At 40.6% G+C, this 26,470-nt stretch overlaps 1 protein-coding gene across 15 annotated transcripts in view; it reads left to right on the top strand.

The window, feature by feature from the left end:
- Positions 1-26,470, top strand: part of MRPL1 (mitochondrial ribosomal protein L1) — a 220,372-nt gene that overhangs the window by 10,451 nt on the left and 183,451 nt on the right. For 6 of the 15 annotated variants that reach the window (XR_014264278.1, XR_014264279.1, XR_014264280.1 and 3 more), the window contains exons 1-2: positions 14,684-14,884; positions 22,002-22,113. Coding sequence is in view for 12 of the 15 variants with exons in the window: in XM_082463892.1 (XP_082320018.1) it covers positions 14,845-14,884; positions 22,002-22,113 (152 nt within the window). In the remaining 3 variants the exon portion in view is untranslated. Of the gene's footprint in view, positions 1-12,718; positions 12,785-14,662; positions 14,885-22,001; positions 22,114-26,470 lie in introns of those variants that run through there. The other 9 variants (XM_082463891.1, XM_082463890.1, XM_082463884.1 and 6 more) reach the window with 7 other exon arrangements.

The following is a 26,470-nucleotide window of genomic DNA, read 5'->3' as shown; positions in this document are numbered from 1 at the left end:
TGCAGCCTCACGGCCCCACCGGCCACGACTGGGCAGGAGCACAGGGCGCCCTGGGAAGGCGGGCGGGGCGGCACTCAGGACCCCGCCCCGCGCCAGCAGGCCGCCTCTCCTGGGCGCCCCCCTCCACGGGCGTCCCCGTGGTCCCTCGGGCCAGTGGTTCTCAGGTGTCAAGGCAGTCTGCGCAGCCCCACTGTCCACACCCTCACCTCCCCCAGCCTCGAAGCTCCATGTACCTGCCGCTCCGGAGGACTTCGGGGCCCAAGTGCCCGGGCCCCACCCTGGATGCCGGAGTCCCACAGTCCTCTGAGTCCCGGTTTCCTCCACCGCAAGGCACAGCACTGGCCGAAGCGGGACAGCGTTTGTGTTGAGGAACAAGAACTGTCGCTGAGCCCTGGGTCGGGCCTGGTACCCGCGTTCACCGTGTCTGTCACTTTCTGACGCAAACCAGCCAGCGCAGGGCTGCACCCCAGCCCCTTCTGTACGGGGCTCCCACACTCGGGGCCACCGTCCCCCTGCCCTCATCACCCCGGAGAGGCCCGGAGCCCCGGGCTCATTCTAGCCAATCCTGAGCCTGCTCCTTCCCGGGGACCCACACCTCAGGCTCCAGTCCCCAGCCACCCCTCCCCTCATTCCTGCCGAACCCTCGTGCTCCTGGGAGGCCCTAGGTGACGAGGCGTGCCCCTGCCCAGAACCATGAGTGACAAGCTCTTTCCTCATCTGCCGGCCTCACTGTTCTCTGTCCTCCACACAAACCGACTCGGTCAGCCCTCACGACCACCTGTGAGGGGGTCCTCGGGTCACGCACGTTGCAGATGGTGAACAGGGACAATGGGGTCCAGTGACAGGCCTCCGGGGACCCAGCCAGTTGGTGGCAGAGCTGGGTCTGATCCCGGCCATCAAGATGCGTGTAGCCACGGCGCCCCACGCCGCGCACCGAGGTGACGCGCTCGACCATGGGTGCCTCGCAGTGCCCGCCCCCCTCCCCACCCCACGGGTCTGCCTCCCGGGAGGGGCCGGGCTGCCCATCGCCCGCCTGTCCAGGGTGCCGCAGGGACCCCGTCCTGCTGGACCAGGAGTGGGAAGAGCTGAGGGCTCTGGGGTCCACGCTGGGGGCAGAGGGGTGTCAGGCAGCTGGGAGGACCTGAAGGGACAGGCCCCCCGGGGGGGGCCCACTGGGAACCCGCGCGGCCGCAGGGCTCAGCCAAGAGAGGAGGGAGGGGGTGAAGGCGGACGCCATGCTCTTCAGCCTCCCGTCGTCCCCCAGCCTCCGTGCCCGGCAGGAGCTGCGCTGTGAATTACGGGAGAAAGGGGTCGGGTCTTGGCCCCCAGTCCTGGCACACAGCTCCTAAACCTAAAGCCACAGGCCGGGTTGCATCTTACAGCCCCCGTGCCTGCCCACCTCCTGCGAGTGGAGAGGGCCAGGGGTTGCAACGTGAATCCGTTGCCCATGGCCCCCGCTGTAATCGTGCTCGTGGAACAAAATCGCGGTAAACACGGGGTTCAGAGAGCTGCGGGCTGGGTGCCTGCAGGAGGCCTGGAAGCCCCGCGCCCCGCCCCACGCCTCCCCACCTCCTCTTTCCACCTGGCTGTTCCTTTCTAATAGCCCGGTGCTCTAGTCGGTGGACTGGGGGCCTGTGTTCTGGGGGCCCGCGCTAGCCAACGAATGGAACTCGGGCTGGGGGCGTGGGAACTCCTGACACAGCCTGTCGGCCACAAGCGCAGAGGACGACGTGGACCTGTGGCTGGCGTGGGCCGAGCCCTGACCTGCGGGCTCTGACTCCGGGTAGATGGAGTCTGAACTGAACTGCAGAAACCCGGCAGTCCCAGCGCTGCTGCTGCGGGAGCCCCACGGGCCTGGCGTCGGGACAGAAGCTCTGGAAGCGGGGACTGAGGGTGGAGTAGGCTCGGAGGAGGGGGTCCTTCCTTGAGACCCTCCCACCAAAGCCACGGGGGGCGGGGGGCCCGGAGGAGGCGGGGGTGTGGCGGGACGCAGGGAGGGGCCCACGCCGCCCGTGCTCTGGGGAAGCCCTGTGACCCTGAGGACCGAGGGCACAGCAGGTGCAGAGGGAGCGCTGGTCCACGTGGACCTTCCCTCCTGGGGTTGAGGCAGCAGAGAGATGGGCAGAGGCCGGCACGCGGGGCTCAGGCCAGGTGCTCCCCTACTGCGAAACTTCCTAAAAAAGCAGCCGTCGCAGGACTCGGCAACCGCAGTCATGGGCACTTACCCCGGGGAAATGGAGACTGAAGTCCACACAGAAGCTGTACACAAATGCTCGCCTGAGTGGGAAGAGCCCCAGACCGCAAGCCGCTGGGGGCCTTCCCAGGGCAACGATGACAGGGCCAGTCGTGTCAACGTCAGGATCCTGCTGGGACGCTGATTTGACTTTCACAATAGGTGACATTGGGGAAAAGTGGGCAATGTAGTTTCGCTTTCTAGTAAGCTGGCCAACTCCTTTCCAGAGTGGCTGCACTGTCTTCCGCTCCCTCCAGCGACGACTCCCCTGTTCTGTGCTGCCTCGCCAGCACTGGGCACCGTCTCCATGCTCTGCTGTGAGCAGAACTTAGGTTTTCTTGTTCTAGGAGAAGCTCCAGAGTGACTCGCTAAGGCCATTAGCGAGTAATTATTTCCCAATGAGTGGCTATTTCCAGTTAAAACCAAAAGCCACCTAATAATTGCTTTTCCCATAAAATTAAATATGAAATCTACATTATGTAATTGTACACTTATTTCCCCCTTTGTGTATTCTAATTTCTTCCTGAGAAACCTAAGATGCCATCTTGCAGACTGCCCACAGTGGCTACGATTTGGGCAGCAGCAAAGGTCAACTTTAAACATTTTGCATCTAAAGTGGCTTTGGATACCTTTGGATAGAAAGTACAGTCTGAGCCATTTTACAAAATGTGCGGCCATTTTACAAAACAGCTTGACAGTTCCTGCAAGTGTTAAACATAGAGTTACCCTATGACCCAGCAGCTCCACTACTAAATATATACCTAAGAGAAATAGAAACTTATGTCTGCACAAAAGCTTGTACGTGGATGTTCATAGAAGCATATTTCTAAAAACAAAAGGTGGAAGAAATTCAAATGTCAACCTGACAAATGAATAAACAAAATGTGGAATATCCGTACGATAGAATAGCATTCAGCTACAAAAAGGAATGAAATATTGATCCATGTTACAACATGGATGAACCATGAAAGCATTCTGTAAAGAAAAGCAGCCACTCTCAAAAGATCACATATTGTATGGTCCCGTTTATATGAAATGCCCATAATAGCAAACCTGTAGAGACAGAAAGGAGATTAGTGCTTGCCTAGAGCTGAGAGGGTTGAGAGAATGAAAAAACATTGTTAATGTGTAATGGGTTTCTTTGTGGGGGGACAGAAATCTAAAATTGGATGGTTGTGATGGTTACACACGTCTTTTAGTGGTTACACTAAGAACCACTGAATTGTATACATTAAAGGGTTAAATTATGGTATGTAAAGTACATCCCGATAAAGCTGTTAAAATTATAATTTTATATTTATAAATTTGAAAATTCATCCAAAATTACAAATTCTTAAAACATGCAACCTAACAAGACTAACCCAAGAAAAGAAATATCTAAAAAATCTATATCTACTCAAAAAGTTGTTTGTATAATTAAGTACCTTTACAGAAAATGATTTCCAGGGATAAATGGCTTTCCAAGTAAATTCTTCCAAATATTTAGGGAAGAAATATTGGTAATCTTACATAAAACCCTTCCAGGAAACAGAAAATAATATATTGCTCAAAATTTTTATAAGGCCAACATAAGCTTCAGATCAAAAGTAAAAAGAATATTACAAGAATAGAATCATAGGCCAGTTTCTCTTTTGAACATGCATGCAAAATTTGTAAATAAAAGCACAAACTGTATCCATGGTATGTAAAACAGTAATATATCACAATCAAAGTGGCTTTATTCTAGTAATGGAAGGTTGGTTTAATGTTCCCACATGAAACTGATCCCAGGAATGAATCAGAGTGGGAAAAAAAGTCGTTTAAAAAAGAAGTCTTGGGAATTCCCTGGTGGTCCAGTGGTTAGGACTTGGCGCTTTCACTGCTGGGGGCCTGGGGTTCAATCCCTGGTCAGGGAACTAAGATCCTGCAAGCCATGAGGCAGGCCCCCCCCCCAAAAAAAGAAAAAATGAAGTTTTAACCAGGAGAAGCACAAGAGTGAATAAACATAACAGATAACACCTTATGAAAAGTAGGTGAAGATTATGGAATATTCTAAACTTTTAAAACAAACAGAAATTGCTAAAGATTCAAGAAGATGTGACAAACGTTGTACGTAGGCAAAAAATAAAATAAAATAAAATATACAAATGATGGGAGCCCCAAAATCCAGATGCCCAAGTCCCATCTCTGAAAATCCTCATTCAATGGGTTCTGGATTTCCTCTATGTTTAAAAACCTACAGGTGATTCTGATACGATTCATAGACACAATGTAAAGCTTCTGCTTTACAGGAAATAATACCAGATTATTTTGTTATTTTATAGTTATATTAACAAGCTGTACTATTGACGGATAAGTCTGATGTCAAAATGCACTCCCCACTAGGGTTAAAAAAGGAACTAGTACTCTCTACTGCTACTTGGTGGCAGCACGCGTATATTGCAATGGCAATTATTGTAAGAAGCCAAATTAATGGAACATTTTAGAATTGGAAGACTACATAGAGGTCACCTAGTCAAACTTCCAACTATTATAGTTGTGAAAACTAAGGCCCATATAAATGAAATGATTTATCTCCAAAGAGGGTTAGTGAAAGAGTACGAAATAAAAAATATCTCTGAACTTTTAATTTAGTGCTATTTTTATTAATCTCAATATTAGCTCAAACTTCAGTGTGACAGATTTGGGATTGAATTCTTGCTTGAATTTAGTGGTTGCGTGCCTTTTAGTAAGTTACTAAAACACTTTTAACTTCGCTTTTCACATATGTAAAATGGTGAGCCTTGACTGACATAGAGTATGCGATAGCCTAGCACTGTTTTTAACACAAACAAGTACTTAAAATTTTTTGCCTCTCAACCCTCTTAAACAACCTCTATCCTCTTAACAATAAAAGTGTCTTTCAGCTAGCAAAGCACCCCAGAGCTGACCACATTCTGGCAAGAGATATAGGATTCCTTTTCTTACTGAGGGGTCTTTATACCTGATATTTGAACTGCACTGAAACATGAACATCTCTTGTTTATACTGTATTAATGGATTTGATAGATGAATTTTAAAAAGTAATATGCAGGGCTTCCCTGGTGGCGCAGTGGTTGAGAATCTGCCTGCCAATGCAGGGGACGCAGGTTCGAGCCCTGGTCTGGGAAGATCCCACATGCCGCGGAGCAACTCGGCCCGTGAGCCACAATTACTGAGCCTGCGCGTCTGGAGCCTGTGCTTGGCAACGAGAGGCCGCGATAGTGAGAGGCCCACGCACCGCGATGAAGAGTGGCCCCCGCACCGCGATGAAGAGTGGCCCTCGCTTGCCACAACTAGAGAAAGCCCTCGCACAGAAACGAAGACCCAACACAGCCATACATACATACATACATAAAAAGAATGTAAGCAGACAAGAATAGCATTTAAAAAAATTAAAAAAAAATTAAAAAAAAAGTAATATGCAGGAGTTAAGCTGCGTTAGTCTCAAGAAATATATAATTCGATAGTGGTGGCTAGAATGATAAACAGTGCTTGGACAGGGAGTCCATATTGGATACGAACAACCTGTACTCCCATTTGTCTATTAAGAATAAATAAAATCCTTTCAAAATCTGTTTTAAAGGGCAGTTAGTTTCTTCTGCCTCATTTAACTTACCTGCAAGAAAAAGACAATCTCCTGAATCCTTGTTTAAAAGGCTTTTAATATAAAGCAAATAATTGTTTGCAACATTTCCCAAACTTTTCATTATCAAATTAGCTGAGGCTTCTCAACGATTATCATTTCACAACAATATCTCCATTTTCACCTTCTTTAAATGAATTGGCCTAATAGATGTGCCATTAAAACAGAGCTTCACCCTCAACATATTTTAAAGTTTGTATTCAAACAGTATGAAGAAAACAGGATCAGGGAATTCAGCCATAAAAGTGAATGGATTACTGATACATGCTACATCATGGATGCAACTAAGTGAAAGAAATCAGGCACGAAAGGCCACATATTGTATGGTTCCATTTATACGAAATGTCCAGCAGTGGCAAATCCATACACACGGAAAATATTATACATTAGTGGTTGCCAGGGGTTTGGAAGAGAGGGAAATAGGGAATGACTGCTTAAAATGGGTGTAGGTTTCCTTTTGGGGTGATGAAAATGTTTTGCAACTAGGCAGTGGTGACAGTTGCACAGCACTGTGGCAGTACTAAATTCCACTGAATTGTACAGTGAATTGTAAAATGATCAAAATGGTGAATTTTATGTTATGTTCATTTTACTACAATAAAAAGGAGAAAGAAATAGGGAAAGACTTTGAGTTTGGGAAAGTAAGGTGAACCGGTCAAGAAAAAGACAGCTCTACCGTTCAGTTTTCTCTCAGCTCTCCCAGTGCATTAATCGTCAGCAAAAAGTAGCCTGAACTTGTAGATGACAGTCATTCAACAGAGTCAAGGGAAAAGTGAATAAAATAAAACCCAACTATTCTGATTTAGCACATCTATGACAGGTTAACTTCCTGCTCAGCCACATGGACATTCATGAGGACGTTTCAAGTTAGGTGTCCTCTACTCCAGTACTTTACTCACAGCTCATTCACACATGTATGCAACAGCATTTCTTAATTTCATGGCCTCTGCGGTGCTGGTTGTGATCAGTCTCACGAAAAGGAAAGGAGGAAAAAGCCTCCACACTGGCTTGGTGGTCTTGGGATGAAATGGATGCAGAAGACAGCTTGATTGTCAAACTGGAAACTTTTATTTTCCTTTTCCTCTTCTTTTTATCTTTCCTATCAGGTCTTCTGTCTACTTCCCACTGCCTTCTTTCAAACAGTAAAGACACTGATTAGCTGCTGGATTTTTTTTTTTTGTTAAAACAACTATTGTTTTAGATTTCTTGTTGTTCGCTGAATGTTATTGTTTTTACTGCCAAATGAGCTTCGGTGGTTGATGTAGGGGGTCTCTTGGGAACTTAACTTTTTCAAGTTTAAGTGGAAAATCTTTTTTGTTTGAATTGGCTTTTACTGGGTGCTTCAAGATTTGCTCTTAGCTCTTTGATGGGGGACTGAATAGCACTATGTTTCCTTTGAGGTCCCAGTAAATAAAGGATCCCATGTCCTCCTGGGCACTTTATCGGGATTTTGCTGTGTGTGCTCTCTAACAGCCAGATGCAGATTCCAGGAAAATGACATATAAGTGAATATAAATAATCTAATATTTTTAGAATTTGCTTTGGCCATACTCCTGGTCTCATTCTACTTCTTGTAGCAGAAGGCTTTAAAGAGCATTAGCTATGTATATATTAAATATAATATACATATACCAATATTAAATATTATATTGGTGTACAAATGTAATATATTACTGTTTATATTAATGTATAACAATTATGTATTATATTAACATGTATCTTTGCATAGCATATATTGTACACAAACTATATGACTAATGCAATGTATATATATATGTTTAATATGTTCACAGTATTAATATGATATATCATATAATACTGATTATAAAACAATTATATCATAATATAGAAATATATCATTATTATTATCTGATATAATACATTATATTTAATGTATTCTATATAACACAATATATAATGTATTATTATAAGACAAGTATATTATATAATATAAATATAATACTTATATAAAAGTATATATATTTTAATTATACACTACACATACAAGTATGTATAACTATTTATAATTTTATTTACGTAGGAATCTGTTCATAACAATTGATGTAAAAATACACAATATTTTAAATCAAATGGGCCATAATCTCACTACCTACACATAACTACTTTTAAAATCTTGAACCCTGTCTAAATCATGCTTACATATCTCTCAACCTGTTTTTCTACACATGCACATATACACACATTTATACACAATATATATGTATACTACCACTTTTCAACTCAATGTATATAAATATATGATATATATAATTATATTCCTGTGTATGTAGACAAATATAAATCAAAGGTATGTGTATAGGTATGTATTTCACATATTTATATAAATATATCATATAAATAATGTATGTGTACATAAATACATGATTATATACATACATACACAGAAATATACTTATTTAAACAAGAGACCTAAATAAACATAGTTCTCGAAGAATAAAACTAGTTATGTCTCACTGTTTCAATAACAGTTTATAGTTTTCTACTGTATGTGCTTCTATAATTGTTATGAACAATTCCCATTTGTTGAATGTTAAGTTGTTTTAATTTTTTGCCATTATTAATGAAGCTCTGAAGAATATGGTGGGCAAGATTACTTGAAAAACTCTCCTAAAAGAAAAGAGTTCGGTATGCTAGGTGAAATGTAAACAACTTATTTTTAAGTGCATGTCTGATTTTTGAAGTGTGCAGTAGAAGTTTCCAGGACCCCTGAAAGAAGGGGGGTACATGTGCAAGAGTTATAGCTATGTTAAGAGTGGATTGAAGATCTTGATAGTTTAGATGGGTTGGCCGTGCCACAAAAACTTGAACTGAACCTCTGGCTTCTTGATTATTAAAGCCCGCTCCACTCTGAGCCTCTTTTCTTCCCATCCCATCCCCTATTCCCTCCAACACCACCACTGTTCTACCTCTTCCACCTGATAACCATGGGAAGAAGAAAAAGGCTAACCCAGTAGCAACAACAGAAAAACTGTTAGACGGAATACAATAATTTAGACCAAGATGAGTTGCTGCTATACATAGGTGAATACTGGAGTATTTGATTCAATATTTTTCAGATAAAAATAACTAAGAAATAATTACTTAATCTTAATGATAAGATTATTAACCCCTTATTAGTCCCTAAGGTCAGACCTTGGAAAGGAACTCAGCCTCTGTCTGACCTAATTTAAAAGAAAGGACCTGAAAGGAGTGCAACAACAAAATGTCAAGTTCACTTCTAAGTCAACAAAACAATAAAGCCACACAGCACAGAAGGGAGGACGAGAGTCACATCCTTTTAATCCTTACTGCTTCCTCTCATGAGTTTGCACACTCTTCTATAAAAATAAAACCTCTTCCTGAGAATTCCTTTGTTGCTATTGTTACTTTTCTCAGATTTATAACACTTAAAAAAATGCATTGCCATGTTTTAGATAAATATTTCAAACAAGTTTTACCTCTGCGTGCATTACAGATAAAAGAAAAACTAACTCCAGTTAGTGTTTTGTTGGTGCTTGTGATTTCCACCCTTGGCTTTGAAGAAAAAAAATAATGTATAGGTGCTTACATGTTATTTACTTTCTTCCACACACTCTGATATTACCTGGCCATTTTCTAATGTAAAAAATTGGCATGAGAAATATTGAGTCATAGGTGTATGTATGTATAAACACCAGAGTTTCAGGGTGGCAGTGAAGCAGGAGGCGGGGTGATGGTCAAATGCACTGACTGTCTTGTTAGGCTCGAACACTACTTGTGTGGCCTTGGGCAACTCACTAACTTTTTGGAGCCTCAGTTTCTTTATCTTTAATTAAGCAAGCTACTACATGCTTAGCACAATGTCTAGCAAGAAATATGTGTGTGATACATGTATACTGGTGGTTACAAACATAGACTCTGGAGTCAGGCATCCTGGATTCAAATCCCAACTCAACTATGTACAAATTGGGCAAGTTACTGAACTTCTCAGTGCCTCTGTTCCTTCATCTGTAACCAGAAATTTAAGAGTATCATAGAGAGGGTTTATACATCTAACTTTTCAAACTCTGAGATTCCATGATTAAGGCTTTGCTACTAATTCTGGCAGAGAGCTGCCAATTCATGCATCTTGACTAGAATAACTAGAGTCCCATGATTTAAATTAGGTCTTTGTTTGTTGGTTTAGAAAATAAAGACATTCACTGGTGATAGCTCAAGAAAACAGGAGTTGTTGTAGGGATATATATGGTAGATATGGATCTCACAAGAAGGCAGGGAGAGGAACAGTGATACTGCAGGCTTGATGGAAATAGGAACTGAGGCAGCATTTGCTATCTTCCTCTCAGAGGCAGGTAGCTCTCTTTCTTCTTCATGGTATTTCTGCTTTTCAAGGCATCCTCACTCCATTCCATTCTTGAAATTGACTGGCTTCATGTGACTCTACTCAGGCATCATTTCTGCTTGCTAATAACCCCAGCTTGCCTTTCAAGGCTTCTCTAGCCTTGAATCTACGCCATGACCTTACAGCTTGAGTTCTCCCACCTAAATGTTTCAGCCCTTCATTTTCCCAATTCCAGTTCTGTGAGAAGGATGACTGGCCCAGCTTCTCTTTTCAAGCCAGATCACTGGCTACAGTTTGAACAGATTTTCCTTGAGTCAGATGGTTTCCACTGATCCAAATAGCTGGGGCTTGTGGAATTTTATTTATGTGGGAGAGGAAAGTTTCCAACAGCAGCAGATGTAGGCGGGGCAGGAAGTTAGTGATATTTCTAGTATCTCCACTGAGTGATGGAGGTCATGGAGTTTATACCTAGAAATTTGGGAATCCACTTAAGTTTATACTCTGTATTAGGAAGAGACCTATTCAGAAGGTTCTGGTTTGGGACTAACGATGGAAATATGAATTTTGCTCCAGGATGTGTTCTAGGACCTTGCTACTCAAAGTGTGGTCCATGGACCAGCAGCCTCAATATCACTTAGGAGCCAACAGATTTCTAACAAGAAATCAGAATCTCAGGCTCTACCTCAGACCTACTAAATTAGAATCTACATATTAATAAGATTCTCAGATGATTTGTATTTACATTAAAGTTTGAGAAGTGTGGCTCTAGGATGAATTGGTTTAGTGTAGGCCTTCTAAAAGTAACCAAAGGCTTTTACTAAGAAACTTCCGGTAGTGCTATAGTCATGTGAGAACCAAGTGCTAGGTTGTCAGAATTTTGTGAGTTGGTTGATTTGATGTATGATAGCTTGAAATAATCTATTTTGGGAATGTTTACACCATGGAGATTGGCAAATACTATAAATTTGTGTCTTTTGTACTGGAAAGCTGGTTGTCAAACATTTACCAGCATTCCACTGGACAGTTCTAAACCTCCTAATTCAATCTGGAATTAAAACAATCTCCTAGGGGTTGTTGGACAGAGAAACTCCCATATATGGAAAGGACAAGACAAAATGAGTTTCAATTCTTCACCAAACTTTCAATCTTCTAAGAAATTATTATTCTAGATAGTGATTTCTTTATTAAAAAAATAATCTGAGTATAAAGTAAGCACAAGGAGGGAAGGGAACCTAGGAGTTGGTAATACTTAAAATCCAGATAGGTAGACAGGTAGACATTGAAAATTCTCCCAGCTGACAGCTGGACAGTTTTGGAGCTGAAATCCAGATGTGGAATAGCAGTTTCTGTATAAAGGAGAAGATAAGAGTGGGTAGGGTCTGATCCTGGAGACATATCACATGGGGAAATTCATGCTTTTATTGCTTATATTATATCGAGTATAAAATTGTTAAATAAAACGACTCCTCCCCAAGTTAATGATAGGTATGGATGTAAATGTTTCATGATATTACATAGGAAGTGGATTTTAAAGTGTGGTCTCTAGACTAGTATATAAGCATCACCCAGGAACCTATTATAAGTGCAAATTAATGAGCCCTGCCCCAGGCCTACTGGATCAGAAACTCTGGGGGGTAGAGCACAGCAATCTGAGTTTTAACAAGCCTTCTGGGTGATTCTGTTGCACACTAATGAAGTAGGAAATGTCATAGAGTCCCTTTTTTTGTCCAATCAGAGTACTCATTTTCAACTTGAACTACAAATGGGAAGAGACTCTTCTTGCAAAGGAGTTTCCAGCTCAATTGGAAGATAGTTGAGGAAGGCAGAGAACACAGATCAAGAGAACTACAAGGTTGGGCAAATACTGAGAAACTTTTCCCAAGGAAATTAGCCAGGCAGGCAGCTGGCATGATGCCAAGACTCCTGGAGAGTAAAAACCTTCCTAGAAATCAATTGGGAAAAGTTGCTTTAAAGTGAACTTTGAGGAAGTACATAAGCACAGCCTAAAGACTTTCTGAAAATATTAATGAATTCTCATATAAAGAAGGTGACATCTTAGCACATCTAGGAACAAGAATAGCATGTATCATATTAAGAATTAAGCAGATATTGGAAGAAAGGTTACTAGAACAGCTTATTCATTTTACCTCTCTGGTTAAGAGCTCTCCCTGGTTCCTTAGTAATGACAACGTTTAACATTTAATGAGTGTTTACTCTGTGCCAGGTATGGTAGTAAGTACCTCAGTAAATTATCTCACAGGTGAGGAAACTGAGGCCCAGAAAGGTATAGTAACTTGCCCCAAGTCACACAACTAGTAAGTGATGATACTGGAATTCAAACCTGGGAAGTTTTTCTCCAGAGCACCACTGTTTAATTAAAACGCTCTATTGCTTCTCTTTAATGAGAACCTCATTGTGTGTTAAATATTTAGAGGCTTGGAGTTCCCATCTCAGAGTGTGCATTTTTGTGGTTTTCACAGGTCTCAAGCTAAATAACCTCTTTATATATTATTATATATAGATAACTGGACTCTGGACCCCACCTGACTAATGCTATCAATTTCTGGTGCCCAAAGTGGACAATCAGGTAAGCTGCACCTCTACAGGACATTGCTTCAATAAGGCTACTACTACAAGCACATTACATGTTACTCTAAATCCTAATATCGGATGTTTAAATTCTCTTATTATAACAGGAGACATAAAGAAGCACACACATGGGGGCCAAATGATCCCAGCTACGAAAAGGAAGGGATGTAGAGTCTAAGGACCAGAATCTCTAATCCGGATGTTTGGTTTTTGTCTGAGATAAATTAAGGGAACTTGCTCTAATTCTGGCATTTACCCTTACGTGAAATTCATTTTTAAGTATCATGGGAGCAACGGCTCTTTTATTCACCATATCTGTGCATAGCCAAGCACACTGCTTGACACATGGCAGGCACTCACGTATTTGTGAAAGGAAGGGAGGAAGGGTAAGGAGGGAGATAGGAAAGAAAGTTATAAAGGTAGGTTCAGTTTTTTCTAATTTTTTTTGTATAACAGCCATAAATGGGTGTGGAACTTTTGAAGTAACTGCTTAGGTGTTGGCAAGGCAGGCAAATAAATTAGAAATCTTATACTTCATGTAGATGAGTACAGTATACAAATACAAAATAAAGCATTTGTGAAAACCTTACTTTGATCCACTCCTATGGGAAGCTTCAGGGAAGCAAATTTGCAAGCTTGCCATTCTAATCGAGTCAATAACTCATGTGTGCATATAACGTTCACTTATTCAACAAATATTTGTTGAGACCCTCCTATGTGCCAGGCAGGTAGTATGTGCTGAGTTTACAAAAATGAGTAAGACATGATTTCTGTCCCCAAGAGCTCAGATGATTAGTTGAGAAAAACAGATAACATTGTGGTGACGGTCACACAACTCTATAAATATACTAAAACCCATTGAATTGTACAGTTTAGACTGGTGAATTGTATGGTATGTGAATTATAACTCAATAAAATTGTATAAAACAAACAGATAAACAAAAACAGGTGTAAGCCTTGTACAAAACCGGGAAGAGGTGGCCATAAATCAGCCTGGGAAGGGAAGAGGGAGGCTTCATCAGTGAATAAACCCGGAGTTGAAGTCTTAAATAAAAAAAATTTAAAAAAACAGTTACCGAGGTGACACGGTACAGGACGTTCCAGAGGGGACAGAGTGAACAAAGGCCTGGAGGTGAGAAACCGTGTGTGTGAATGGGGTTGAATGGGAGTGGGCTGCGGGCAGTGGGTTGAGGCCGGGGAGGTAGGCGGAAGCCAGAAGCGAGCTCGAGGTAGTCAAGGGAGGGTTTTATACTAAACTGGGAAGTGATATAATTCGTGATCAGATTTGTTTTAGATAAACTACACTGACAGTTATGACGTAATGGAAAGGATACTGATCCCCGCCCCCCGTCAGAATAACCTGTGCCTAGGTCTTAGATCTGCCATTTTAAAGCTAGAAGTGTTACATAAATTTGTCAAGTTTTATTATTCAGTTGATCCTAATGGCACAGTTTGTCAGCAGCGGGGAAATGTAGAACTGCTTAATGTTCAGATTAACTGAAAACCACGCTGATCTTGCGATGAGTTCAAACGAGTTTGTTAGTGAGTGGGACACCCCCCTTGGGTGGTAGTGGACAGCCTGGTTAATTTTTAAAAGTCTTTACGAGGCTGGAAATGTGGCGGTGGAAGCTGGTGAGATTATTCAGATTTTCTGTTTTTCATGCTCTCCTGGGTACTCTCACAATTTATTAATAAAATGATCGTTCTGAGTGCACTTGCAGAATCAAAAAGAAAAAAATAAAAAGGAATAAAATAGTTGGAGCATCGCCAACAGGACCGTACTTTCCAGGAAGGGCAGGTTTTCTTGAAGATGGTTGAACTGTCGAGCTGGAACCAGGAAACACTGGGCCCTACACAGCACGCAGGACTAAGGGGAACACAGCCACGGGGCACCCGCGCGGCGCGCCCTCCCGCGCCGGCTCGAGGGCTTACTTTGGTCCCACCTCCTTTCCTCTTGCTCCTTCGAATCCCTTCCCCCTCCGCCATTTCCGGATAGGAACCCTTTGTAAATTCTTTCCGAGTTGAAGCGTGGGACCAATTTCGTCAACACAATCCGTAATGGTCAACATGGCGGCAGCTGTAAGATGCCTCGGTAGAGGTAAAGTGAGGGGTCGTCTGGGCTTGCGGGGAAAATAGCTCTGGCGCCGGGTCTTCTGTGGCTGCACAGTGCAAGCCGGACTCTGCTAGATGCGGGTCTGCACTGGGGGCTCGATAAGCCTCTACTCTTTCTGGACTCTTAAGTTATCTAGAGGGTCGTTGCTCCTTAAAAACGACCTTCTCAGGGGTTTCACTCCTTTCTGGAGCTGTGCACCCTAGGACGGGAGTGGGAGGGGGTGTACATTGACACCCTTCCAGCCACCCGTAGGGACCGAGGCAGAGACTTGGTTCTATCTCCGATGCTGGGGTTGTGGACTGCGGGGGGAAAGGAGTTTGATACGTGAAGAGAGATCTGGAATGGAAAAGGTGGTATATTTTAGTGGCTTACATCCGTAAACTTAGAATGCTTGGTGCTTTCGGAGCACATCGTTGCAGGCAATTCCAATTCTTAAACTTCCAGATGTTGTCCAGTTTGGATCAACATTTTTCATTTGGAGGCTAGTTCCGTGGTACTTCTTGCTAGCAACTCTTCTCAGCAGTTAATAAGGTCTAATTTGTTGGCTAGGATGACAACCGTTTTTGGGTACAATACTTAAAATTTTTTTGTTTTGTGTTTTTGAAGTACAGTGATACGTATTGCTATTTAATTATAGTGGATTTTTGGGTGGAGGCAGCAGCCAGGAACACCCCCATTTTACAGAGGAAGAAACTGATTCTGTTAAGTATGTCGCCAAGTTCACATAACTACTTAGTGGCAGAGGAAGACTGAAGCTTAACTCCTAGGCCAGTGATTAATTGATTTTTTGTTTTGTTTTGTTTTTAACAGCATCATAGTCTTCTCTTTGAGCTTCATAACAGGAAAGCTCAGTGTAAAGACCAGCATTCCCTATTTGGGACAGTTGTTGCTTAAAAGATAGGGGTGACAAGAGATCACAACAGACCCTGATAACTACTAAGTGAGCAAACCAAAAAGTATATCTTTACTGAAAAGACATTAATGGCACTATCTTCATGTATGACAGAAATAACATTATGTTAGACAAACTAAAGGAACCAGAAGGAGAATCAAAGGTTATCATTCTCTCCTTGCCACATTTTCTTCTCATGGCTCTCAGGATGTCTCACTCTCTTAATTTTCTTTTTATCTCACTTGTCACTTCTCACATTACTTTGCTGGTTCCTCCTCTTCTTCCCAATCTCTTAGCTTGGAATGTCTCAGGAGCAAGGATTCCATCCTTCATCCTCATGTCTTTTGTATCTAAATTCACTCTTTTAGTGATCTCATCCAAGTTTTGTGGCTTTGACTATTGTCTGTATCTTAATGGTTCTCAAAATTATCTGCAATCAGGACCTCTCTCCTGAACTTTAGATTCTTAAACTCATCTCTCTATTCTAGATCTCCACTTGTATATCTAATCAACACCTAACACTTGTCTAAAATCAAACTCATTGTCATCGCCTGGAGCCTTCCCCATCTCATTTGAACTCCCCAGTAGGATGTAAGCTCCGTGAGGACAGGGATTTTGTTTTGTTCACTAAATACTTAAAGCAGTGCTAGCACATGTTTCGTTGGCATAATCGTTGTCTAATAAATAAATGAGTGAATGAATACATGGATCTTCAACAAAATGCCACCCCTCTTCCATGTGTTGTAATGAATATTAAAGTAATTTGAATCCAGTTTTTGCTCTCATTAGTTGACATTTCCTTCTTTCATTCAACAGATGTTTATCATGTCTTCATTTGCCAAACACTGTGTTTTGTGTTAGGAACAGAATAGTGAACAAGTTATATACACTCCTTGGCCATGGTACTTATCATCTATTGAAGAGCGGACATTCATTGTATAATTATTTTTTTAATTACAGTTGTCCTGAGTGCTGTGAAGGAAAAGTACAGGTTGTTATAAGAGTGTATATGAGAGACCTTAATCTATTCTGAGTCTTCAGGGAAGTCTTTTCTGAAGGAGTAGCTTAAGCAGAGTCCCTGAAAGATCATTGGATAGTTACGAATTAGCTATTGGAAGGGGGAGTGGGAAGTAGTAGGGGAGAATGTCACAGATGGAGGGAAGATTATATTTGAAAATCTCAAGGTTGTAAAACCCACGGTGTGTTCAAGAAACAAAGGAGGCCAGTGTATTTGAAGTGTGGCAAGCATGAGAGAGAATGGTCTTAGATGAAGCTCGCTAAATAGGATAGAAGCAGCTCCTGGAGGACCTTTTTAAGAATTTACTTTATTCAGAGAGCAAGGTGCAGCCATCCAAGTGTTGTAAGGATATGACGAGATTTCGTTTTTAAATCATCCCTCTTACTAGTAGGTGGAAAAGAAATGGAAAAGGCCAAGAGTAGTAGAATAGTTTGGAGTCTGTTGCAGTATTTCATGTAGATGATGGTGGCCTGGACTACAGTGCTTATGGTGGGAAGGCAAAGACTAGATGGATAAGATCTCCTGGGGAAAGTGAGGATTATAGAGTTAGGTTGAGAAGCCCTGGGGAACTCTAACCTTTCAGTATCATGTTTAAGAGAATCAGCTAGCGAAGGAGATGGAGTTATTTCCATCTCATTGCCATGGGGTAGGGGTGAGGATAACTTTTGAGAATGAGTGCAGATTCAGTTAGGTTCCTAAGTAGTGGAGGAAGTTCTGAGGCCTTCTGTTTTCTCTGAAGTAGCGACTGAGGTTATTTGCTAAGAGTGAGAGGAGAAGAAATATATTAAAGGAATATAATAAAATACTACAGATAGATAAATTGACTACAGAAGGGTTGAAAATACAGATATCATGGCCTAGCAGTGCTATTTAAGTAGTGGTATTTTTGTAGTTTATTTTTTCTTAGTCTGTAGCAGTTTGATTTCTGTTGAAAATTTTAATTTCTGGTTGTCATGACTGGGGATTCTGAAAGTAGTGGTTGAGTATTTTATAGCAGGTTCCAATTGATGTATTCAAGAGAATTATTATTTTGAGGATCCTGCCAAGGTTGTGGGGTTCTTGTTTAGTACAATTAGAATTATTTTTTGGAAGTGTTTTCCAAATCTTGAGTGGATAATTGCTCTTCCTTCATTTACCATATGTGATTTTTCAAGATAGCTGGTTTCTTTAAAAATGTGGAGAATCTCCTCTTAGACTGTTGCATACCAGCATAGCCCACTAAATTTGAGACTCTGGAGGTCAGGAACTGGATCTCATTAGTCTATTTCTCTTCTTTTTCCTAGCCATTAAGGCCTCTTGTGGCTTTTGTGCGGCAAAAATAAACAGGTTTCCTATACTGTCCCAAATGTCGGACCCATATGTTCACAGAACTCACAGTTTTGGTGGTTTTCTTGTACTTCAACTTTGTTTTGGAAGATTAGAATTAGAGATGAAATTGAGTTGTTAGGCACGTGGCTTTCATGACGTTTGAGCTGATGATAAGGAGCAGGCCAGGGGAAGATATGGAGCTGGTGCGTCCCTGTCAAATGGAACATTAACGGTAAAAGCCCTGAGTGAGGAGTTAACTTGAGGGACTCTAGGGATTCAAGGATCTGAAAGAAGGTTCATAGTGAGCAAGTAAGAGAGTGGTATGGAGTGATAGGCAGGGGCCAGCTCACATAGGGTCTTGTAGACCACAGTGAGGACTCGGTAGCTCTTCTGCACGTGCAGTGCCTTGCACTTGGAAACTTAACTCATGAAATGAATTCATTTGATGTGTAGACAAGTCTTACAGTTTACATGCTATTGGTTTATATAATGAGTGGATTTTAAGATATTAGGTTTTAACAGTTATTTTACATGAAAACCTAGTTGTAGAGCACTAATTTAAAAAGTTGAGTTTAGAGAGTTCCCCGGTGGCCTAGTGGTTAGGATTCTGGGCTTTCACTGCCAGTGGCCCAGGTTCAGTCCCTGGTTGGGGAACTGACGTCCTGCAAACCACATGGCACAGCCAAAAAAAAAAAGAAAACAAAATTGAGTTTAAGCCCAATTAAACAGAAAAGAAAATATAGATGACCAAACATGAAAACTTATTCAGCCTAATTCATAAGGAAATGCAAATTAAAACAACTCTGCATACCATCTTTCATCTACTAGATTGATGAATATCAACATGTTTGGTAACATACTGTGTTGGCATGAGTGTATGGAAACAGGCAACCTTTTCATTGCTGGTTGAAATGTATATGGCACTATTATTGTAGAGAGCAGTATTTATCTAAATTACAAACGTTCATATCCTTTGACCAAGCAAATTCCCTTCTTGAATTCATCCTATGAATATACTTGTATGTGTGCAAAATGATGTTTGTACAAGGTCATTCACTGCAGCACTGTTTATAATAGCAAAATATTATAAGTGAACTAATGGCTGGTCACTGATTATGGTACAACCACCCAGTGTAGTACTTTTGCAGCCCTGAAGAGATGAAGTCTTTATGAACTGATATGAAATTATTGCTGTAATATATACATATAAATGTACCTTTATGAAAGGCATACATGAGATTATATATACACATCTCTTATAAATAATGTGTGTACATCTATATCTATGTGTGAAAATGGGCCCTAATACCTTTACATGAAAAATAAAGGTGTAGAACCGTGAGTAGAGTGTGCTACCATTTAATGAAAGAGTAGGGAAATAATATTTCTAGAGAGATGCATAAGAAATTACTAACGTGGGATGGAAGCTGGGTTTTAGGGGTTGGAGGAAGACTTTACTTTTGTATATTCTTTTGTAATCCTTAAATAAAAATATTTTCCTAGTATTTCTACATACAAAAGATATTTATAACATATAAAGAATAATAACTTAAAATCCTGGATACTTACTAGTAAGCTTAAAAAAAAAAAGAACATTATCAATACCTTCAAAGGCCCAAGTGCCTTTGTCTTATTTGATCTGCTTCTTCCCCAGAGGTAAGGCACTTTTCCTGAATTTCTATTTTACCACTCCATTGTTTTTCTGTATAGTTTTTTTTTTTTTTTTTTTTTTTTTTTTTTGCTGCATTGGGTCTTCGTTGCTGCGCGCAGGCTTTCTCTAGTTGTGGTGAGCGGGGGCTACTCTTTGTTGCGGTGCGCGGACTTCTCATTGCGGTGGCTTCTCTTGTTGCAGAGCATGGGCTCTAGGTGCATGGGCTTCAGTAGTTGTGGTGCGTGGGCTCAGTAGTTGTGCGTGGGCTCAGTAGTTGTGGTGCATGGGCTTAGTTGCTCCACAGCATGTGGGATCTTCCCAGACCAGGGCTCGAACCCATGTCCCTGCGTTGGCAGGAGGATTCTTAACCACTGCGCCACCAGGGGAGTCCCCTTCTGTATAGTTTTAACACACACACACACACACACACACACACACACACACACACACACTCCTAAATACAATATTGATTACTTATGCATGTTTTTGAATTTAAATAATACCAAATGAATTCTTTTGCCAGTGACATTTTTGCTCAAATTATGTTTGTAAGATCCATCTATATATATGGCATATAGTTTATTCATTTTTACAGTCCTGTAGCTTTCCATTATAGGAATATACCACAAATTATTTATCCATCCTACTGTAGATACACACTTGGGTTCTTTTCTTCAGTTTTGCCATTTCAACGACGTGATGATCATTCTTGTGCATGTCTCTTAGTACACGTGTGCAGGAGTTCCTCTAGGGTACATGCCCAGGAGTAGAATCGCTGCAACATTGAGGTGTGCGTGCCCATCCTCTTTGGGTAATGCCGTATTGTTTTCCAAGACGGTATTCCAATTCATGCTCTTAACTGCTATGTGTAAAATTTATCCTTATGTGATATTTTCAGCTATACAGGACTTTTAAAAAAAGTTTTGCCAATTTGCTACATGTAAAACAGTGCTACTTAAATTATCTCATCTACAAACTGTTACCTGTCCAAAATAAGATCAAAGCACTCTTTCTTCATTGAGAAAGTCTTGTGGAAAAAAATTTGTCAGCTGCACTAAATAATATACTTACTTAGTGATGTGTTTGATTTACATGCTGGGGTAATATTAATTTGGTAACAGATAGGCTGTAACAGGCTCACAGACCACTCTTTAAGTAGCACCGTAAAATGATATTTTATTGTGGTTAAAATTAACATTTACCTGATTACTAATGAGACTGCACATTTTTTGTATGTTTATACATCATTTGTATTTCCTTTTCAGTTAGAAGTCTATTCATCTCTTTTGTTTATTTTTCAATTGGGTTGATCTTATATATTCTGGATATTAATCCTTAGTCCAGTATGTATGTTACTATTATAATCTCCCAGTTTTTGGCTTGTCTTTTCACTTTCCTTAAAGTATCTTTTGATAAACAGGTGTTCTTAACACTAATGTAGTCACTTTTTGGTTAGTGCTTTTGGATTTTGTTTGTGAAATTGTTCCCTTCTCAAAGGTCATAAAGATATTTTCCTATATTCTGAAAACCTTTAAGTTTTGCCATTCACATGTAAGTCCTTAGTCCATCTAGATTTGATTGATTGTGTGTGTGTGTGTGTGTGTGTGTGTGTGGTGTGAAATAGGGATCTAAATATACTCTTTTCCCTGTTGATAATCACTTGTCTTAGCACCACTTATTGAATTCTTTGCACAGTGATTTGCAATAACATCTCTGTCATATTTCAGTATCCATATGTACATGGGCTTGTTGCTGGGCTGTTTATTGTTTCATTAGTCTATTTTTCTATACTTGTGCCAATACCAAAGTGTCTTAATTACCATAGCTTTATAACAAGTCTTGACCTCTGGTAAGACAGTACCCTCCACTTTCTTATCCTTCAGAAGTACCTTGGGCAACTTGAATGTATTATCTATACAAGAAAAAAAAAAGAAGAAGAAGAAAATTTAAATTAAAAATTCAGGATACATATTTGTAATCTATAATAATAGAGCTAACATACTTTGTTGAGCCTTAACTAGACTAAGTTAAAAATAAATTAGGACAGAATTCTTCAATTAGATATGTTTACTTGGCTTTAGTTTCAAGAAGTACAGTTTCCATTTTTACACTTTTTAAAGATTGTGGTTAACTCACAAATATTGAATATTTTTGTTTTAGAGAACACTGAGAATGTAAAAACTATGTATGTAGTGATTAATATTAATATTTTACATGTTTTTTTTCTTTCAAGTCTTGATACATCATCAAAGGCATAGTCTTTCCAAGATGGCTTCTCAGACGTCTCTTTATCCTTGTTCTGTATACGTTCCAGTGCCCAACAGACATTTTGCTGCTGCTACAAGGTAAGTTTTTTTGTTTTGTTTTTGTTTTTTTAGTTATTTCATTTGCTATCATTTAAATCTTTGATTAAAAAACAATATGCTTGGGGGGCTTCCCTGGTGGCACAGTGGTTAAGAATCCTCCTGCCAATGCAGGGCACATGGGTTCGATCCCTGGGCCGGGAAGATCCCACATGCTATGGAGCAACTAAGCCCGTGCTCCACAGCTACTGAGCCTGCGCTGTAGAGCCCGCGAGCCACAACTACTGAAGCCCGCGTGCCTAGAGCCCGTGCTCCGCAACAAGAGAGGCCACTGCATTGAGAAGCCCACGCACCACAATGAAGACCCAATGCAGCCAAGAACAAATAAATAAATTAAAAAAAAATAAAAACCAATATGCTTGGTTCTGTAAAGACATACAGGGATATATAGTTGTAAAAGTTTATCATCTCTGCTTCTTTGACCTGATAGTCCTGAAGGAGAGGCATGACTTATTATAATAATACTTCACATGTATTGAATACTAACATTCAATAACTAATTTAATACCTACAGCAACCTTATGTGGAAGCCATTGTTATGCTCTTTTTTAGAGGCAGAAAGCAAGGAACCAATAGACTATGTAACTTGCTCAAGGTCACAGAGCTAGTAAGTGTTGGAGCTAGGATTCTGTGACATAATAAGAACTATTTATATTGGGCTCTGCCACCAGCTCCTGACACAGAGCTCATAAAATCCTTGTGATGTCCTGAGTGATAGGGAGGCTAGGAGCATTTTTCAAAAATATTTGGTCTTTGACCCAGTTCCTGATACAGAGCTCATAAAACCCTTAATTTTCTGGGTGATAGGAGTGTCTTTTTGTCTAGTGAGGCAACTCATGGTGGACTTCTGTATGGGGACTGGTCACTAGAAAGACCAAGCTGTGATTACAAGCTTGGAACTTTTAGCCCTACCTTCCATCCTCCAGGGAGGAGAGAGGGGCTAGAGATTGCGTTCATAATTGCTCATGCCTACATGATGAAGCCTCCATAAAAATCCCTGAACTATGGGGTTTGGAGAACTGCTGGGTTGGTGAACACATCCACGTGCTGAAAGGGTGGTACACCCAAACCCTACAGGGACAGAAGCTCCTGTGCTCCAGACCCTTCTGGACCTTGTCCCCTGTACCTATTCATCTGGCTGTTCATCTGTATCCTTTATCATATCGTTTCTTATGTAATAAACCAGTAAATGTTAAGTAAGCTTTTGTCTGAGTCCTGCAAGCCATTCTAGCAAATTATGAAGCCTGAGGAGGGAGGTCCTGGGGCCCCCCCGATATATAGCTGTTGGGCAAAAGTACTGGAGGCCCGGACTTGCAATTGGCATCTGAAGTAGGGGCAGTCTTGTGGGACAGAACCCTTAACTTGTGGGATCTGATGTTTAATCCAAATAGTGTCAGAATTGTGTTGAATTACAGGCTATCCAGCTGATGTTGGATAATTGGAGGGTGTGGGGAAAAAAATCCACACATTTAGTGTCAGAATTGTTGTGAGTAGAGGAAAATAGTTTCCCGTCTAACTATACACCCTGTCTGCATCTCACTTCCTTGCTTCTAACTTAACAGTGTATCTTGGAGATTGTTTCAGATGGAGCTGTTTAGTCATTTTTTTTAAATTGCGATATGATCGACATATATTAGTTTCAGGTATGCAACATAATGATTTAATATTTGTATATATTGGGAAGTGCTTAGTACAGTAAGTCTAGTTAACATCCATCACCATTCAGAGTTACAAATTCTTTTTGTGTGGTGAGAACTATTAAGATCTACTCTCTTAGCAACTTTCAAATATACATTACAGTATTATTAATTATAGTCACCATGCTGTACATTACATCCCTATGGCTTATTTATTTTATAACCAGAAGTTTGTACCTTTTGACCATCTTTACCTATTTCACCTACACCCTACTCCCCTGCCTCTGGCAATCACCAATCTGTTTTCTGCATCTGTAAGTGCATTTTTTTTTTTTTTTTTAGATTACACATATAAGTGAGATCATATGATATTTGTCTCTCTTTGGCCGACTTAGTTCACTTAGCATGAGAGAAAGGTCCATCCGTGTTGTTGCAAATGGCAAGATTTCATTCTTTTTATGGCTGAATAATATTCCTCTGTGTGTGTATGTGTGTGTGTGTGTGTGTGTGTGTATTACATTTTCTTTATCCATTTATCTCCATTAGTGGACTCTTAGACTGCTTCCGTGTCTTGGTTATTGTATATGTTGCTACAGTGAACATGGGTATAATATTTCATTGTGCGAATATACCATAACTTACTTAACCATTCCCTTATTGAAACACATTTTGGAAATGTCTTTCCAAAAGACATTTGCCTTTTGCTATTACAAATGATCCTGCATTGAGTAATCATGTACATAGATCTTGTCAAATACTATGAATATATTTGTAGTATGAACTCAGAAATAGAATTGAATCAAAAGATGTGTGCATTTATAATTTTGATAGGTAATACCAAATTGCCTTCATAGAGATCTTGCCAATTTATGTCCTTATCAGCAAGTATTGTTAGAATGCCTATTTTCCCATATACAATGTAGTCAAAATTTTTGAACTTTGCCAATTTGATAGGTAATAAATGGTATCATCATGGTTTTAATTTATATTTCATTACTGTTATTATTGAGGTTGTATATCTTTTTATCTGTTTAAGAGCCATCTTTATTTTCTTTACTGTGAATTTTCTGTTCATGTCCTATTCCTATTTTTTTGTTGTTGATTAGTAGGAGCTCTTTATACATTATAAATTAGCACATATCTGCACTATAATATGTCTTAACTGCTGTAGTAGAGGAATGGACCAGGTACTGTGGGATCACAGATGAAAGGTCAATTAATTCTTCCTGGAGGAGAATATGGCAAGAAGTATTTGAGCTGGGTCTTTTTTCTTTTTTTCAATTAATTTATTTATTTTATTTTATTTATTTTTTGCTGCGTTGGGTCTTCATTGCTGAGCACGGTCTTTCTCTAGTTGTGGCGAGTGGGGCTACTCTTCGTTGCGGTGTGCAGGCTTCTCATTGCGGTGGCTTCTCCTTGCGGAGCACAGGCTCTAGGCATACAAGCTTCAGTAGTTGTGGCGCACGGGCTCAGTAGTTGTGGCTCTCGGGCTGTAGAGCGCAGGCTCAGTAGTTGTGGCGCATGGGCTTAGTTGCTCTGTGGCATGTGGGATCTTCCCAGACCAGGGCTCGAACCCGTGTCCCCTGCATTGGCAGGCAGATTCTTAACCACTGCGCCACCAGGGAAGCCCTGAGCTGGGTCTTGAAAGATAGATAGGATTTTGCAGGGGAATTGGGAGAAAGGTATTTCACTGGTGCAGAAGGATGAAAGTGAATGATACAGCTTGAATATAGGATTAAGAGAGAGGAGGCAGAAATGCTGCTAGAATGGAGGCTTCCTTTGAGTCTGAATAGTACCTGGATTCTTTTTGAGAATTTGGAGGAGTATTGGTTGTACCAATTTACATCCCTACCCAGCAGTGAGTGAGAGTGCCCACATTTTTAACAACTCTGGATATCATCAGTCTTTATTGGTGTTGCTTCATTGTGTGTCTAATTTATATCTTTTGCCCATTTTTCTATTGGGCTGTTTGTCTTTTTCTTTCTGCTTTGTGGAAGTATTCGTTTATTAGGGACATAAATTATTTTGAGAATATTTTATCTTTAAGTGTTGTTTTCTTTTATCCTATAGAAATTTTTCATTTTATGTCTTCCCCATATTCTATTCCAGTACAACTTTAAAAGGAGTTTCCATTCACCTAAAAACTGTAGCATAAGAAATATGCATGTTTAAAAAAAAAACTGTGAAAATTTGTTAGCAGATAATTTTTTCCACGTCTAACAATGAGAGTTATTCAGTAGCTTGATGAGAATCATAGTATTCGTAATTTTAATTGTGGTTTTAATTTTTTAATGTATTGACTTTATAATATACTAAAAAAATAGTTTTTTCATGGCTGATTTTTTATCAGGATCTGAGACAGGGTAGAGGGGCTTGTGCTTGCTTCTCTCTTCTCTCTTGTCACTCTGAATCTCCTCTCTTCTCCATATATGTGCATATACTCATGGTTTGCCAGTGGCATCTCTGACTCTGGTTTTGCTTCTCTCTTGACAATAGGTTCTTTTTCTTGCTTCTTTGTGTATCTCAGAATATTTTATTGACTGCTAGATATTTTGTTCAAACAGTTGAGACTAAAGTACACACTATTTATGCCTGGAAATGGGCATGCCTCCTCTGTCACAGTGTTAAGTCAATCCAGTCAAAAGTTGAGCTGGGGTTTGGTTTTGTTACTGCTATGATTACCACCACCAGCTTCAGATTTC

The sequence above is a fragment of the Balaenoptera physalus genome, assembly GCF_965194825.1.
Source record: "Balaenoptera physalus genome assembly, chromosome: 5".
Taxonomy (NCBI): Eukaryota; Metazoa; Chordata; class Mammalia; order Artiodactyla; family Balaenopteridae; genus Balaenoptera; species Balaenoptera physalus.
This window is presented reverse-complemented; position numbering and strand designations above follow the sequence as displayed.